Source organism: Bos taurus, chromosome 19 (assembly GCF_002263795.3).
Source record: "Bos taurus isolate L1 Dominette 01449 registration number 42190680 breed Hereford chromosome 19, ARS-UCD2.0, whole genome shotgun sequence".
NCBI classification, from domain to species: domain Eukaryota; kingdom Metazoa; phylum Chordata; class Mammalia; order Artiodactyla; family Bovidae; genus Bos; species Bos taurus.
In genome coordinates, this window is record NC_037346.1 from 26,969,946 (window position 1) to 26,982,285 (window position 12,340).

Consider the following 12,340-nt stretch of genomic DNA (forward strand, 5'->3'; position numbering starts at 1 on the left):
CCAAGCACCTGAGTCGTTGCAGATGCCCTGAAGGAGATGGAAAAAAAGCCTACTTTCCAAAACATATTTTTATTACTGTACAAAAAGCACACCCTCCCCTTTTTGTCCCCCCCCCCCCCCCCCGCCCAACCCCCCAGGAGACTGTACACGGTGTGCTGGGCTAGAGTGACCGAAGGCTTTTGCTTGGCACCCTGCCCACAAGCTGAGCTCTCTGCCCCAGGTCCTTTGATGAGGAGGCGCCTGTAGGCTGCCAGGTTGGGGCAGGGGCGTCCCAACTCACACATACTCTTTGGCAGAGTTGGGCTTAGGGTAGGAGCGAGGCGCACGGTATCCAGCTTTGCTCTCACTCCCAGGACAGGAGCAAGAGAGCAGCGCACCTCCCAGGAGGACCAGAGCAGACCCTGCCCAGCCAATGAAGATGGCAGGACCAAATTCATACCTGTGGAGAGAAGGAATTGCAGTCACGAACCCTGGCCTGCCTCTCCCAACCCCAGACCCCTTAAGGAGATAGGGCTCTCATACTTACTTAACATTCATGGGGACCAATGGGTTATAGAAATCTGAGACAATCTGATGGCCGTACCAGGAGCAAGCTATCAAGGCAGCAAGACCTGGAGAAAATGTGAGGATTCAGGTACTGTGAGCCACCCCCCAAACCCGCACTGTGTCCACACTTACCCCTTCAGGATGGTTAAGAGAGCCCTTGTCCCCACCTTGGACCTGTGGCTCACCTGCCAAGATGAAAATGATGCCTCCCGTCATGGCTATCCGGGCCTTCTTCACTTTGTCGTCTCCTCCACAGTTTGTACACTTCATTCCCATTGTGGCCACGAATGTGGCCAGGAAGCCCAGCACCAGGGAGACCACCATTAGGGCTCGAGTGGCCTGCAAGGCCGCTGCGAAAACGGGGTAAGGATGCCGTCCTTGTTGGAAATGACGGGGGCGGCCCTCGGACCGCTTCAGACCCCGAGTCCCCGAGTCCCGGGCTGGAGCTGGTGGATCCCGCCCCCTCCCGACTCCGTGGCCTTCCCGCTCTGCCCCGCCCTCTCGGCTCTAGGATCCGCCCGCCCGGGGCGCCAGGGTTTCGATGAAACTGCCCCCGCGGAGGGGGAAGGGTGAAAGGGGACGTCGAAGGAAAACAGAGGTGGTGACCTGAGCCCCGGTAGCGGTGGCTGCGGCCCCGGCGCCGCCCGCAGCCCCGGCTCTCTTCTCAGCTCTGACCCCACTATCGAGGCCACGGTTTGTGGCTTCGGCTAATCGCCGATAAGATTAGAAGCCGCAGGCGGCGGCCCAGGAGACGCGGCTCCTCGGCCCTTGGTTCGACCCAGCGGCCCCTAACCCAACCCCGCGGCCTCCAGCCCGCGCCGCCTTTTGTCCGAGAAAAGGGCGGGAGATGGCGAAGACCTTGGCCTCCACGGGGTAGGGGGAGGAGAAGGCCGCGCCCCAGGATTCAGCTTACCGGGAGCGGCTTGGGCCGCTGGCCGCTCGGCCAGGAGACTAGGCCCGACCGCGGGCGAAAAGGGGCTCAGCCGGACCCGCTCACGTGCAGTCCCAGGACCTCGGCCCTACCGCTTACTCCTCTCCAGCCGCGCTACCCGGCAACCCAGCGCGTCGGGCCCTGGGGCCTCGAGGCGCGCCCCCAGCCCCCGCCAAGACCCCGGCTCTGGAGCGTCCGCCCCGTCGGTCCCGCGGTCTTACCCGGCAGGGAGAGCACCGAGTCGTACATTTTGCAGCTCATCATGCCGGTGCTCTGCGTGACGCAGTCCATCCACAGCCCCTTGTACATGGCCTGGGCGGTGATGATATTGTCGCCAGCGTACGAGCTCATCTGCCACTGCGGGATGGCGGTGCATGCCACCAGGCCCACCCAGCCCAGCAGAGCCATGGAAAAGCCCAGCAGCTGCAGGCCCGAATTGGCCATTTCCGCCTTCAGAATAGACGGGGGGCGCCGGGAGGGCGAGTTTTTAAGTTACCCAAAGAGGCGAAAAAGAAGTTGGTCGACTGCTTGCAAATCTGGTCCCCGGAGTAAACACAAACCGACCCCTCCGGCGAGGCGAGAGTCTCACCGCAGAGGGAACAGGACTGGTGACCGACAAAAGCGATCCGCGAAGGCCTGGCGGTTCCCTCGGGCGCTCGGCGACTGTTCCCAAACAAAAGGTGGAGGGGCCGTACGGGCGCGGCCTCCGGGTGCTGGAAGTCCCCAGAGTATCCTGGGCTGTCGGCCCGAGGCTGCTGTGCGAACTAGAGGTCGCTCAGCGGTGATCGGGCAGGTGCGGGCGGACAGGTGCTGCGCACCTGAGTATAAGTAGGGCGTCGGGGGGCGCGCCCCCGCGGGCACCGGGAGCGCGAGGCGGGGAGGGACCGAGGGGCGGCCGAGGGTGACCTGACGTCACCGAAGGGACACTCACCTGAGCCGGAAGTCCTTGCCCCCACCCCTCCTGGCTCAGGTGAGGAGGAAGAAACCTGAGCCCCATGTCACGCCTCTTCACTTGCTGGGCTTGGACCGCTGGAGGGGGGAGGTGGAGTCTTCTCCGGAGTCCCGAGTTCTGCGGAAGCCCCTAGGACTGGAGGTCCCTCGGGCGCAAGGACGTCCCTTCCCCGCTCCCAGATAGGTGCGCCAGGAACGCGGCGGAGGCTGAGCGGGAGAGATGCCCCAGGCTAGCCCTGGCTTCGCCTTCCCTCCCGCAGAGACTCTCGGCTTCTACTCTGTGCGCTCGCTCTTTATCCCGCCCTACTTTCGCCCCCACCCTCTGTTCTACTCTTTTTCTCTTCAGTTTCCTTTCGTCGCTGACCCCACCTTCCGGGGACCCCTCAGAACTGCCCACTTCAGCCGCCTAATTAGAGTCTCCACCGCCAGAGCCACCGCCTAGGGCCCAACCCCGCCTCACCGCTGTCGCCTTCACCAGACACCTGGCTTCCAGGAGCGGTACCCCAGCACCCATCTTCTCCGCCCCCTATTCCGATCTCCGCTGGACGTGACTTAATGGCGGGGCCCTTGGCACCCCCCGCCCCGCCCCCGCCCCGCTGTCACTGTCCCATCCCGCCTCAAGTGTCCTTGCTGCAGAAAGAAGAAACCACTGAGGCCAGAAACGAGCGAAGGGAGGGAGCAGGGTAAGGCCTGGGTCAGAGTCTTGGCCACACCCACCATTCTCTTCCATTGGAGTTTTTCCAGCCGGCCCTCCACCTTTCCCTCTTCCTCCTCCCCCAGCCCTGCACTAGTTTCTCACCCTCATCCGGAGCCTGGACCTGCCTGTCTGTGTGCCCTCTCCCGCCTTCTCACCGTGCAGTCCTCCGGAACATCTGGCTCTAATGTGGCCTTTGATTCAGTCCTCAGACCTCCACCTCACCCTCAGGTTTCTTCTGTCACTCTCCCTGAGTTCTGCCCCATCCCACCAAGCATCCCCCACTTACCCATTCCTCCCTCCCTCCTCTGTTATCATCTCCCTTTCCTGTCCTTTCCGCTTCCTATTTTACTCCTCATCTTTTAGTCTACCTTTGTACCCCATCTCCAGCCCCCTTGGAGCCCAGCATCACCCAGTAGCCTTTCTTTGCATCTACCCGAGAGCACATCCCTGCTCCCTCATGGTCCGGTTTCCTTCCAATCTTTCCCTCTCCAACCTGACAACTCTCAGGCTCACACACCTTTCTTACTCTGTCTCTTTCATTTAATTTTTTAACCTCATGTCTCTCATATTTCCCATCTTTGCTCCTCCTTCTCAAATATTTCTCGGTCTTTCTTTTATTCAATAAAAATATTAATGGGCCCTTCATAGTCCTAATTAACCTGTTTTTCTGCATTTTCTGTAAAATGCAGACTTTAAGGAAGTCTTTATTATGCATTTTATTTTTCTACCTTTGATTAATGATGAGTTTTGTATTTTGTTAAGGTGATTTCCAGCTCTAATAATCCACATTTCTTGTTAGTTAAATATATCCAGCTCCTCTCCAAGCTCAGTGAGACCATCTCAGGCCAAGCCACCATCACCTCTTGCCTGGACACTGCAACCTCCTCCAAACCAATCTCTTTGCTTCCTTGCTTGTCCTTCTAAAATCTGTTTTCTAGAAACAAATTTGTTTCATTAATAAACTTTTATCGCTTCCTGTTTAAAATCCTTAAAACTTCCAATGGCATTCTTTGGCTCCTATTGCTCCAGTGGATTTGCAAATAAATGTTACACTATGGTTTATGAGACTCCATGCTTCAGCCACACTTCCTGAACTATACTGTGTTCCTTCCCACCAAAGGGCCTCTGCTCTCTGTTCTCTATGCCTGGGTGCTCTTCTCATCTACCCCCCTCAACCTTCCTTCTACCCAGCTAACCGACTCATCCTTAACTATCAGCTCAAATATGACTTCTGGGAGGCCTGGCCTGAGCACCCCACCCCGGACTGAGTCAGAGCACCTTGCTGAATATTCTCACTGCTACCTGTACTGTACTTTCAAGGTTCTTATCATGACTGAAAGCTATTCACTTTGTGTGATTATTTAGTCAATGTCAGTCTCCCCACTATACTATAAGTTCCAAGAGATGTGTCTGGATTTTATCCCTAATAAATAGTTGATGAATAAATGACTAAATTGCAAATTAACATGATTTTCATCTACTGATTTGACAAATATTTTCTGAGACCCTGTACAATGTACCAAGCACCATGCTTGACACTGGGGCTACAGCTGTAAACTAGAGGACACTGCAGAATTTCTGGTGGGCCAGTGGTTAAGATTCAGTGCTTCCAGTGCAGGGGGCACAGGTTCAATCTCTGGTTGAGGAAATTCTGCATGGCATTCTGTGCCGTTGAAAAAGAAAAAGAGGACGCTTCATTCAGGTAACTTAGATTCTAGAGGGAGGAAGCAGGCAATAAAGACATAAAATGGACCATGTTTTCAAGGCAATAAAATAGGGTAATGTGATGAGGTTGGGTCCATTCCAGAGTAAGGTCAGGGAGACCTACCTAGGAAGGGACTTAAATAATGAGCCACCCAGAAAGGCATATTATAGGCATAGGGAACAAAAAGTGCTATGACCCTGTTTCTATTGTCCCTTTGAGATTTGTATTAACGTAAAGTAGAATTGCTCCACCTCAGCACTATTGTGTTTGGGGCCAGATAAGTCTTTGTTATGGAATGGTTCTGTGCATTATAGGATATTTAAAAGCACCCTGAACTTCCCCACTGATTTGATGCCAGTATCCTCTCCCACACCCTAGTGTGACAATCAAAAATGTCTCCAGAATAAACAAGGTCCTATTGTATAGCACAGGAAACCATATTCAATATCCTGTCATAAACCATAATGGAAAAGAATATATATATATATATATATATATAGTCACTGCTGTACAGCAGAAATTAACACAACATTGTAAATCAACTATGCTTCAATAAAATAAATTTTAAAAAAATCATTGTCTCCAGAGATTGCCAGATGTCCCAGTGATGAGATGAACATAACTGGTCCCAGCCTAGAACCACTGACTTAAAGTATCACCAGTCAGCATCACTGTGAATTTCTTGCTCTAGAAACCTTTAAGTAAAGAGCTGGGTGTGAGGAGAAAGTAGATGGATGGTTGGAATTAGCCAGGGTTGGGATTTTGCTAAAAAGAGAGAAAAGGGGGAGTTCCCTGGTAGCCTAGTGATTTGGACTCCAGGCTTTCACTACTGTGGCCTGGGTGCAACCCCTAGTCAAGGAACTGAAAATCCTAAAAGCCAAAGCAGTGTTGCCAAAAGAAAGAAAGAAAGAGACAGAGAATAGAGAAGGAATTCTAATTTGCAAGACAGTGATTATGTGCTAGATTGTTGCTATAAATTGGGTATTAAGGAGAGCAAACATAAAAAGGAGTCAGTGGATAGTGAAAAACTCATCCAGTTAATGGTTTTGAAGTCTCTGTAAAGTGAGAGAACTGGGGATACATGAATGGATGATCTAGAAGCCTAGGAGGTGATCATCAGAGGTGGCAGGCTTGAATTCACTAAACTGGAGAAGGGTGTTTTTAGAGATAAAGCCTTGGGTAGGGGCCTGAAGATGGATTGAAAACATGGTTGGAGATGAGACTGAGGGCTGAGAGGCCATGAGTAAATGGAGTGTCCTGGTGGGTTCTGAAGTCAACAACAATGATGATGAGAACATAGGTATAAAGAAGACGACAATGAGCTTGATCAATACCACAAGGAAGAGAAATAAATAGATTGTGCAAAGATTGAAAGGGTCAAAATAAAATTGATTTGCAAACGATATAATCACCTACTAGAAAATCAGATAAAAGCAACAGAGAATCTGTCAGAACTATCCATGTTGTTCAGCAAGTTTGCTGTACACGAGATCCACCCACAAAGAGAGTCACTAGTATTTTACTACACCAGCAAAAACTAATTAGAAAATATAATTTTAAAAATAACACTCAATTTCCATCACGGCAAAAATTATAGAGCATCTTGGAACTAACCAAGTATTCATAAGACCTCAATGGAAGAAAAATTTTAATTCTACTAGATCTGTCTAGTCAAAGTTATGGTTTTTCCAGTAGTCATGTACGGATGTGACAGTTGGACTATAAAGAAAGCTGAGCGCCAAAGAGCTGATGCTTTTGAACTGTGGTGTTGGAGAAGACTCTTGAGAGTCCCTTGGGCTGCAAGGAGATAAAACCAGTCCATTCTAAAGGAAATCAGTCCTAAATATTCATTGGAAGGACTGATGCTGAAGCTGAAACTCCAATACTTTGGCCACCTGATGTGAAGAACTGACTCATTGGAAAAGACTCTGATGATGGGAAAGATTGAAGGCAGGATAAGGGGAAGACAGAGGATGAGATGGTTGGATGGTGTCACCAACACGATGGACATGAGTTTGAGTAAGCTCCAGGAGTTGGTGATGGACGAGGAAGCCTGACGTGCTGCAGTCCATAAGGTCACAAAGAGTTGGACATGACTAAACGACTGCATTGAACTGAAAGAATATAGAAGATGAATGAATACAAAAATAGTCCATGCTCTTAAATGGGATGACTTAACATTATAAAGATATCAGTTGTCCCCAGAATAACATACAATTTGATATATTACCAAAAAAAATTCAATTGGTGCTTTTTTTTAAAGATATTAATGTTTACCTTCAGATTTTTTGAAGTAATTAAAACACACACACACAAATAGTTAGGTCTTCACTGAGAAGAGTGACAAGAGGGGTCTTGCTCTTCCAGAAATTTAAATTTGCTACAAAGCATTCAGCAACAGTAACCATATAGTATTAGTGCAAGAACAGAGAGATACATCAACGGAACAGAATACTAGAGACAGAGGTCAGTTCAGTTCAGTTCAGTCGCTCAGTCGTGTCGACTCTTTGCGACCCCATGAATTGCAGCACGCCAGGCTTCCCTGTCCATCACCAACTCCCAGAGTTCACTCAGACTCACGTCCATCGGGTCAGTGATGCCATCCAGCCATCTCATCCTCTGTTGTCCCCTTCTCCTCCTGCCCCCAATCCCTCCCAGCATCAGAGTCTTTTCCAATGAGTCAACTCTTTGCATGAGGTGGCCAAAGTACTGGAGTTTCAGCTTTAGCATCATTCCTTCCAAAGAAATCCCAGGGCTGATCTCCTTCAGACTGGACTGGTTGGATCTCCTTGCAGTCCAAAGGACTTTCAAGAGCCTTCTTCAACACCACAGTTTAAAAGCATCAATTCTTTGGCGCTCAGCCTTCTTCACAGTCCAACTCTCACATCCATAGGTACTTACATATGTATCAAAAGCGCGTGCTGTATGGTGAGTCACTTAAGTGGTGTCTGACTCATTTTGACCCTGTGGACTGCAGCCTACCAGGCTCCTCTGTCCATGGAATTCTCCAGGCAAGAATTGCAGGGAATTGTCCAGGCAATTCTCTCTGCCATTTCCTTCTCCAGGGGATCTTCCCAACCCAGGGATCGAACCCGCATCTCTTATGTCTCCTGCATTGGCAGATGGGTTCTTTACCATTAATGCCACCTGGGAAGCCCATATCAGAAGTGGATGAACTCTAGATGGATTAAAAAGACCTAAACATGGAGAAGAAAACGCCAACCCACTCCAATATTCTTGCCTGGAAAAGTCCATGGACAGAGGAGCCTGGCAGGCTGCAGTCCACTGGGTTACATGACTGAGCACACATGTGTGAGGAGGGTAGAAGGAGATGGATTGGTAGCAATAAACTGGTAGAACTAAAAAAAAAAAAAAGACCTAAATGTGGGGACTTCCTGGTGGTCCACTGGTTAAGACTCTGTGATCCCAGTGCAGGAGGGGCAGGTTTGATCCCTGGTCAGGTAGCTAAGATCCCAGCTGCCATGGTACAACCAAACAAACAAAAATGTAAATCTAAAAACTATAGTTCTTAGAAGAAAAGGTAAATTTTGATGCAAAAATGGAAAAGAATACATGCAAAATTTCAAAATCACAAATCCTAAGGGGAAAATTGGTCATTTTGATGATACTAAATTTAAAATTTCTGCTAAATGAAGTTCACCAAAGAAAAATTAACAGGCAGACGATAGAAGAAGAGAAAATATGTACAATATCTAAATATGATAACAAACTAACATTATTTGTTTAAGTCTCTTGCCAATCAACAGTAAAAATATTCCAAGAGAAAAATGGGCGAAGAATACATGGAAGGGATTTGCCAAAAAAATAGAAAGCCAAAATGCTAACAAGAGTTTAAAGGGATGCTCCAAGCCATAAGTAATCAGAGAAAACTGAAATACAATATCACCTTTCACCTACTGAACTGACAAAAATTGACAAATTCTCATTTATTTAAAATCTCATATAGTCCATTCTGATGGATCCCCTGGAGAAGGGAATGGCTACCCACTCCAGTATTCTGGCCTGGAGAATTCCATGGACTGTATAGTCCATGGGGTCGCAAAGAGTTGGACACGACTGAGCAACTTTCACTCACTTCATAGTCCAATTCTGGATTTTAAAAGACTGATCATCTGAAGTGCTGGTGTGTGGAGGAACTGGAACTTTTAGATATTGTGGGTGGGCAAGTAAAGTGGGACAACCACTTTAGAAAACAATTTAGCCAATTCATAAAAAGTCACACACTACTGTCTGTTGCTAAAGTTTCCCAAAGACGCAAGAAAAACAGTGTCCTGGCACATTTTGTCTGTCTGATGGTGGCAGCCCAGATTCAATAGGGGAATACAGGGACAGATTGTTTGCAACTCAGAAATGACCCTGTGAGCAGTAAAACCTGATTTATTGGAAAAAAAAAAAGAAGTTGCACACACATACCTATCATATAATCCACTCATCCTACTCTTAGGTATTTTCCAAGAGAAATGAAAGTACATGCCCATATGAAGACCTGTACTTAAATGTTCATGGCAGCTTTATTTGTAACAGCCACAAACTGGAAATAATGCAAATATCCATCAACAGGTGATGGACAATCTAACTGATTACTATTGCTAATCAAATCAATAATATTTCACAATAAAAAAATAAACTCACAATACGCGCAACAACATACATGAATCTCAAAATAGTTATGGGAAGTAAAGAAGTCCAAACAAAAGGAGTAGAATCTGTGTGATTCTATTTGCATAAAATTCTAAAAAATGCAAACTAGTCCCTCGTGACTGAAATCAGATCAGTGGTTGCCTAGGGGCTGACAGGAGGAATTACAAAGAGGTACAAGGAAACACAGAGGGTGATGGGTGTGTTCATTATCTTGATTCTGGGGACAGTTTCAGAGGTGTATACATATGTCAAAACATCAAATTAGCTGTTAACTAGATGTATTGTGGTAATCATTTTGTAATATATACATATATCACTGTGTTGTACACCTGAAATTAAAGTTACATGTCAATAACACCTCAAGATAAAATCTTCATTTATTTATTTGGCTGCATCAGGTCTCAGTTGCAGCATGTGGGATCTAGTTCCCCAACCAGGGATGGATCCTGGGCCCCCTGCATTGGGAGCAGGGAGTCTTAGCCACTGGACCACCAAGGGAGTCCCAAGAAAAAATCTTTTGCTTTATCAAACTGTACATTTTAAGTATGTACAGTTTATTGTTTGTCGATTCTGTCTCAATAGAGCTTTTCAAAAACCAAACAAAAACAATAAACTGTATCTATTTCTGTCTTTTCTAAGCACTATATGAGTATTACAGTATTCACCTTCATTAAAACCCTAAGATGTGGATACTATTATTATCTCCCTTCTCATTTTACAGATGAGGTAAATAAGGCACAAAGAGCTTAGGTAACTTTCCCAAGGGCGCAAAGTTATTAAGTATCAGAGCTGGGACTCAAACTCGGGCAATTCAGGCCCAGAGTCCATACTCTTCACTCGGCTGCTTCTGGGTGGATGCTGCCTGAGAGGGTGGTGCGGTAGTAGCAGAACTCTCCGGAACTCCTGATAGAAGTGGAGACTGTGATAGTCATTCTCAAAAGCAAGCCGGTAGTTTTTAGTCAAATTAGGTAGAAGTATACCCTATGACTCAGCAATTCTGCTCATGGAGATAGATATAAATAAAGACAAAGACATAGGCAGAGGCAGAGACATAGCTCCATGTTCACTGCCACATTATTTGTTGTGGTTGGGAAGTGGAGGTGATATGGGTGCCTATCAGTGGGATGACTGACATTGTGGAGCATTAGGCAATGGTACATTATGCAATGAATCAATAAATTATGCAATGAAATAATTATGAAACCATCACTTGGATAATCACAGAACATGAATGGGTTCTCAAAACATAGTGCTCACTGAAAATAAGTAAGATTAGATTGAAAGATATAAACAGATGCTGTGTACTGGGTTGTGCTCAGTTGTGTCCAACTCTTTATAACCCCATGGACTGTAGCCCTCCAGGCTCCTCTGTTCCTGGGATTTCCCAGGCAAGAATACTGGAGTGGGTTGCCATTACCTTCTCCAGGGGATCTTCCCGACCCTGGGATCCAACTCGCATCTCTTGCATCTCCTATAGTGGTAGGCAGATTCTTTACCACTGAGCCACCTGCACATAAAACAATTCATGTTTTGCAAGAGTACAACAAAAGGGAGCCTTAAATGCATTGGGATGGTGGGTTTTTGAGAGAAGACAAATGAGAAATGGATATGGAAATAAAGGATAATTTTTTAAATAAATATAAGACATTGATCAGTGAGTATCATGTACCAAGAACTGTGCCATTAATTCAATCCTCTGTACCTGAGATCCTCATATATTGACAAAAACAATGATGGGACAAAGGGAGGAGATGGCATTGCTGGAGCTCAGGGGTCCAGTGTTTCCCTCTAGAAGCTGAAAGTGAAGTGGGCCTAAAGAGTAGGAGCTGGAGGCAGAGAGAGTGAAGAAACATCCTGGCTTTCTCCTGCCCTCCAATCTCTCACCTCCTATGGGCTATATCCAGTCAGAAGACAGTGAATATGGGACTTTGAAAACAAAAGCCTGGAAGGATCAGCTCCCCATGTCCTAGGGCAGAGCTTAGAAAGGGCTACAACTGGTTCTGAGATCAAATGAGCCAAGGATTAATTTCTAAGCAAGATGAACGCACACACGCTCCAATGCTAAATGCCCACTGTGTCCTGTGTCTCATTTCTTCCCTTCCCATCCTCTCGCAATTAGTCTCTTTCTCCCACCTTCCCAGACATTTTTCTCCCTCCCTCCTGACTCTCCTTATTCCCATTGTCTCTTCTACTCCCCACCACCTTCTCCTTTCTTTTTATCTTCTTTATCTAGATCTGACTTGCTTTCCTTGATTCTACTTTCCCTGGGGCTTAAACTCCTAGAAGCATCTGAACAAAGCATCTGAATGAGACTGGGAAAGTTCCTTGACCCGAGTGCCAGGAGACACTCCAAGGCCTGCACTCTATCTGCTACCCTGACTTATCATCTGCCTCCAACCTGTGCCTCCCTCCAGCTCCCTTTTTACCTCTTGGCACCTTTCTCAGCTTTCGCTCTCTCCCTGCCCTCTTCCTTTCATGGCATTCCAGCATCCCTGGTTTTCCTTCTACCTTCCCAATTACCTTCCTTCTCTGCTTCCAACAATCACTTCTGCTCCTTTTTATTCATAAACAATTTGTTCCCCTCAACTAACAGACTTTAGTTCTTCTACTTTAGTTCCCCTTGGTCAGGTATGTGGAACCATTTACCAAAGCGTTCCCCCATTCATGACCGTTCCCCAGTCCATATTCCTGACCATCAGGAGCAGACCCTCATTTCATTCATTCAACAAATAAATATTGAGTGCTCATCCTGGGTGAGCTGGGTGTTGAGGATACAGAGGTAAACAAGATGATTATCTGTCCTCGGGGTTAATGTGCAGAGAAGAAATCATGACAATGTACTACATGG

At 47.3% G+C, this 12,340-nt stretch overlaps 1 protein-coding gene across 1 annotated transcript; it reads right to left on the reverse strand.

The window, feature by feature from the left end:
* Nucleotides 1-53: 53 nt before the first annotated feature.
* CLDN7 (claudin 7) lies at nt 54-2,278 on the reverse strand. Its single transcript, NM_001040519.2, is given in 4 exon segments — nt 54-439; nt 527-611; nt 732-896; nt 1,699-2,278. Coding segments are annotated over 4 exon segments (636 nt in total). The 5' UTR covers nt 1,922-2,278; the 3' UTR covers nt 54-276.
* Nucleotides 2,279-12,340: the final 10,062 nt, after the last annotated feature.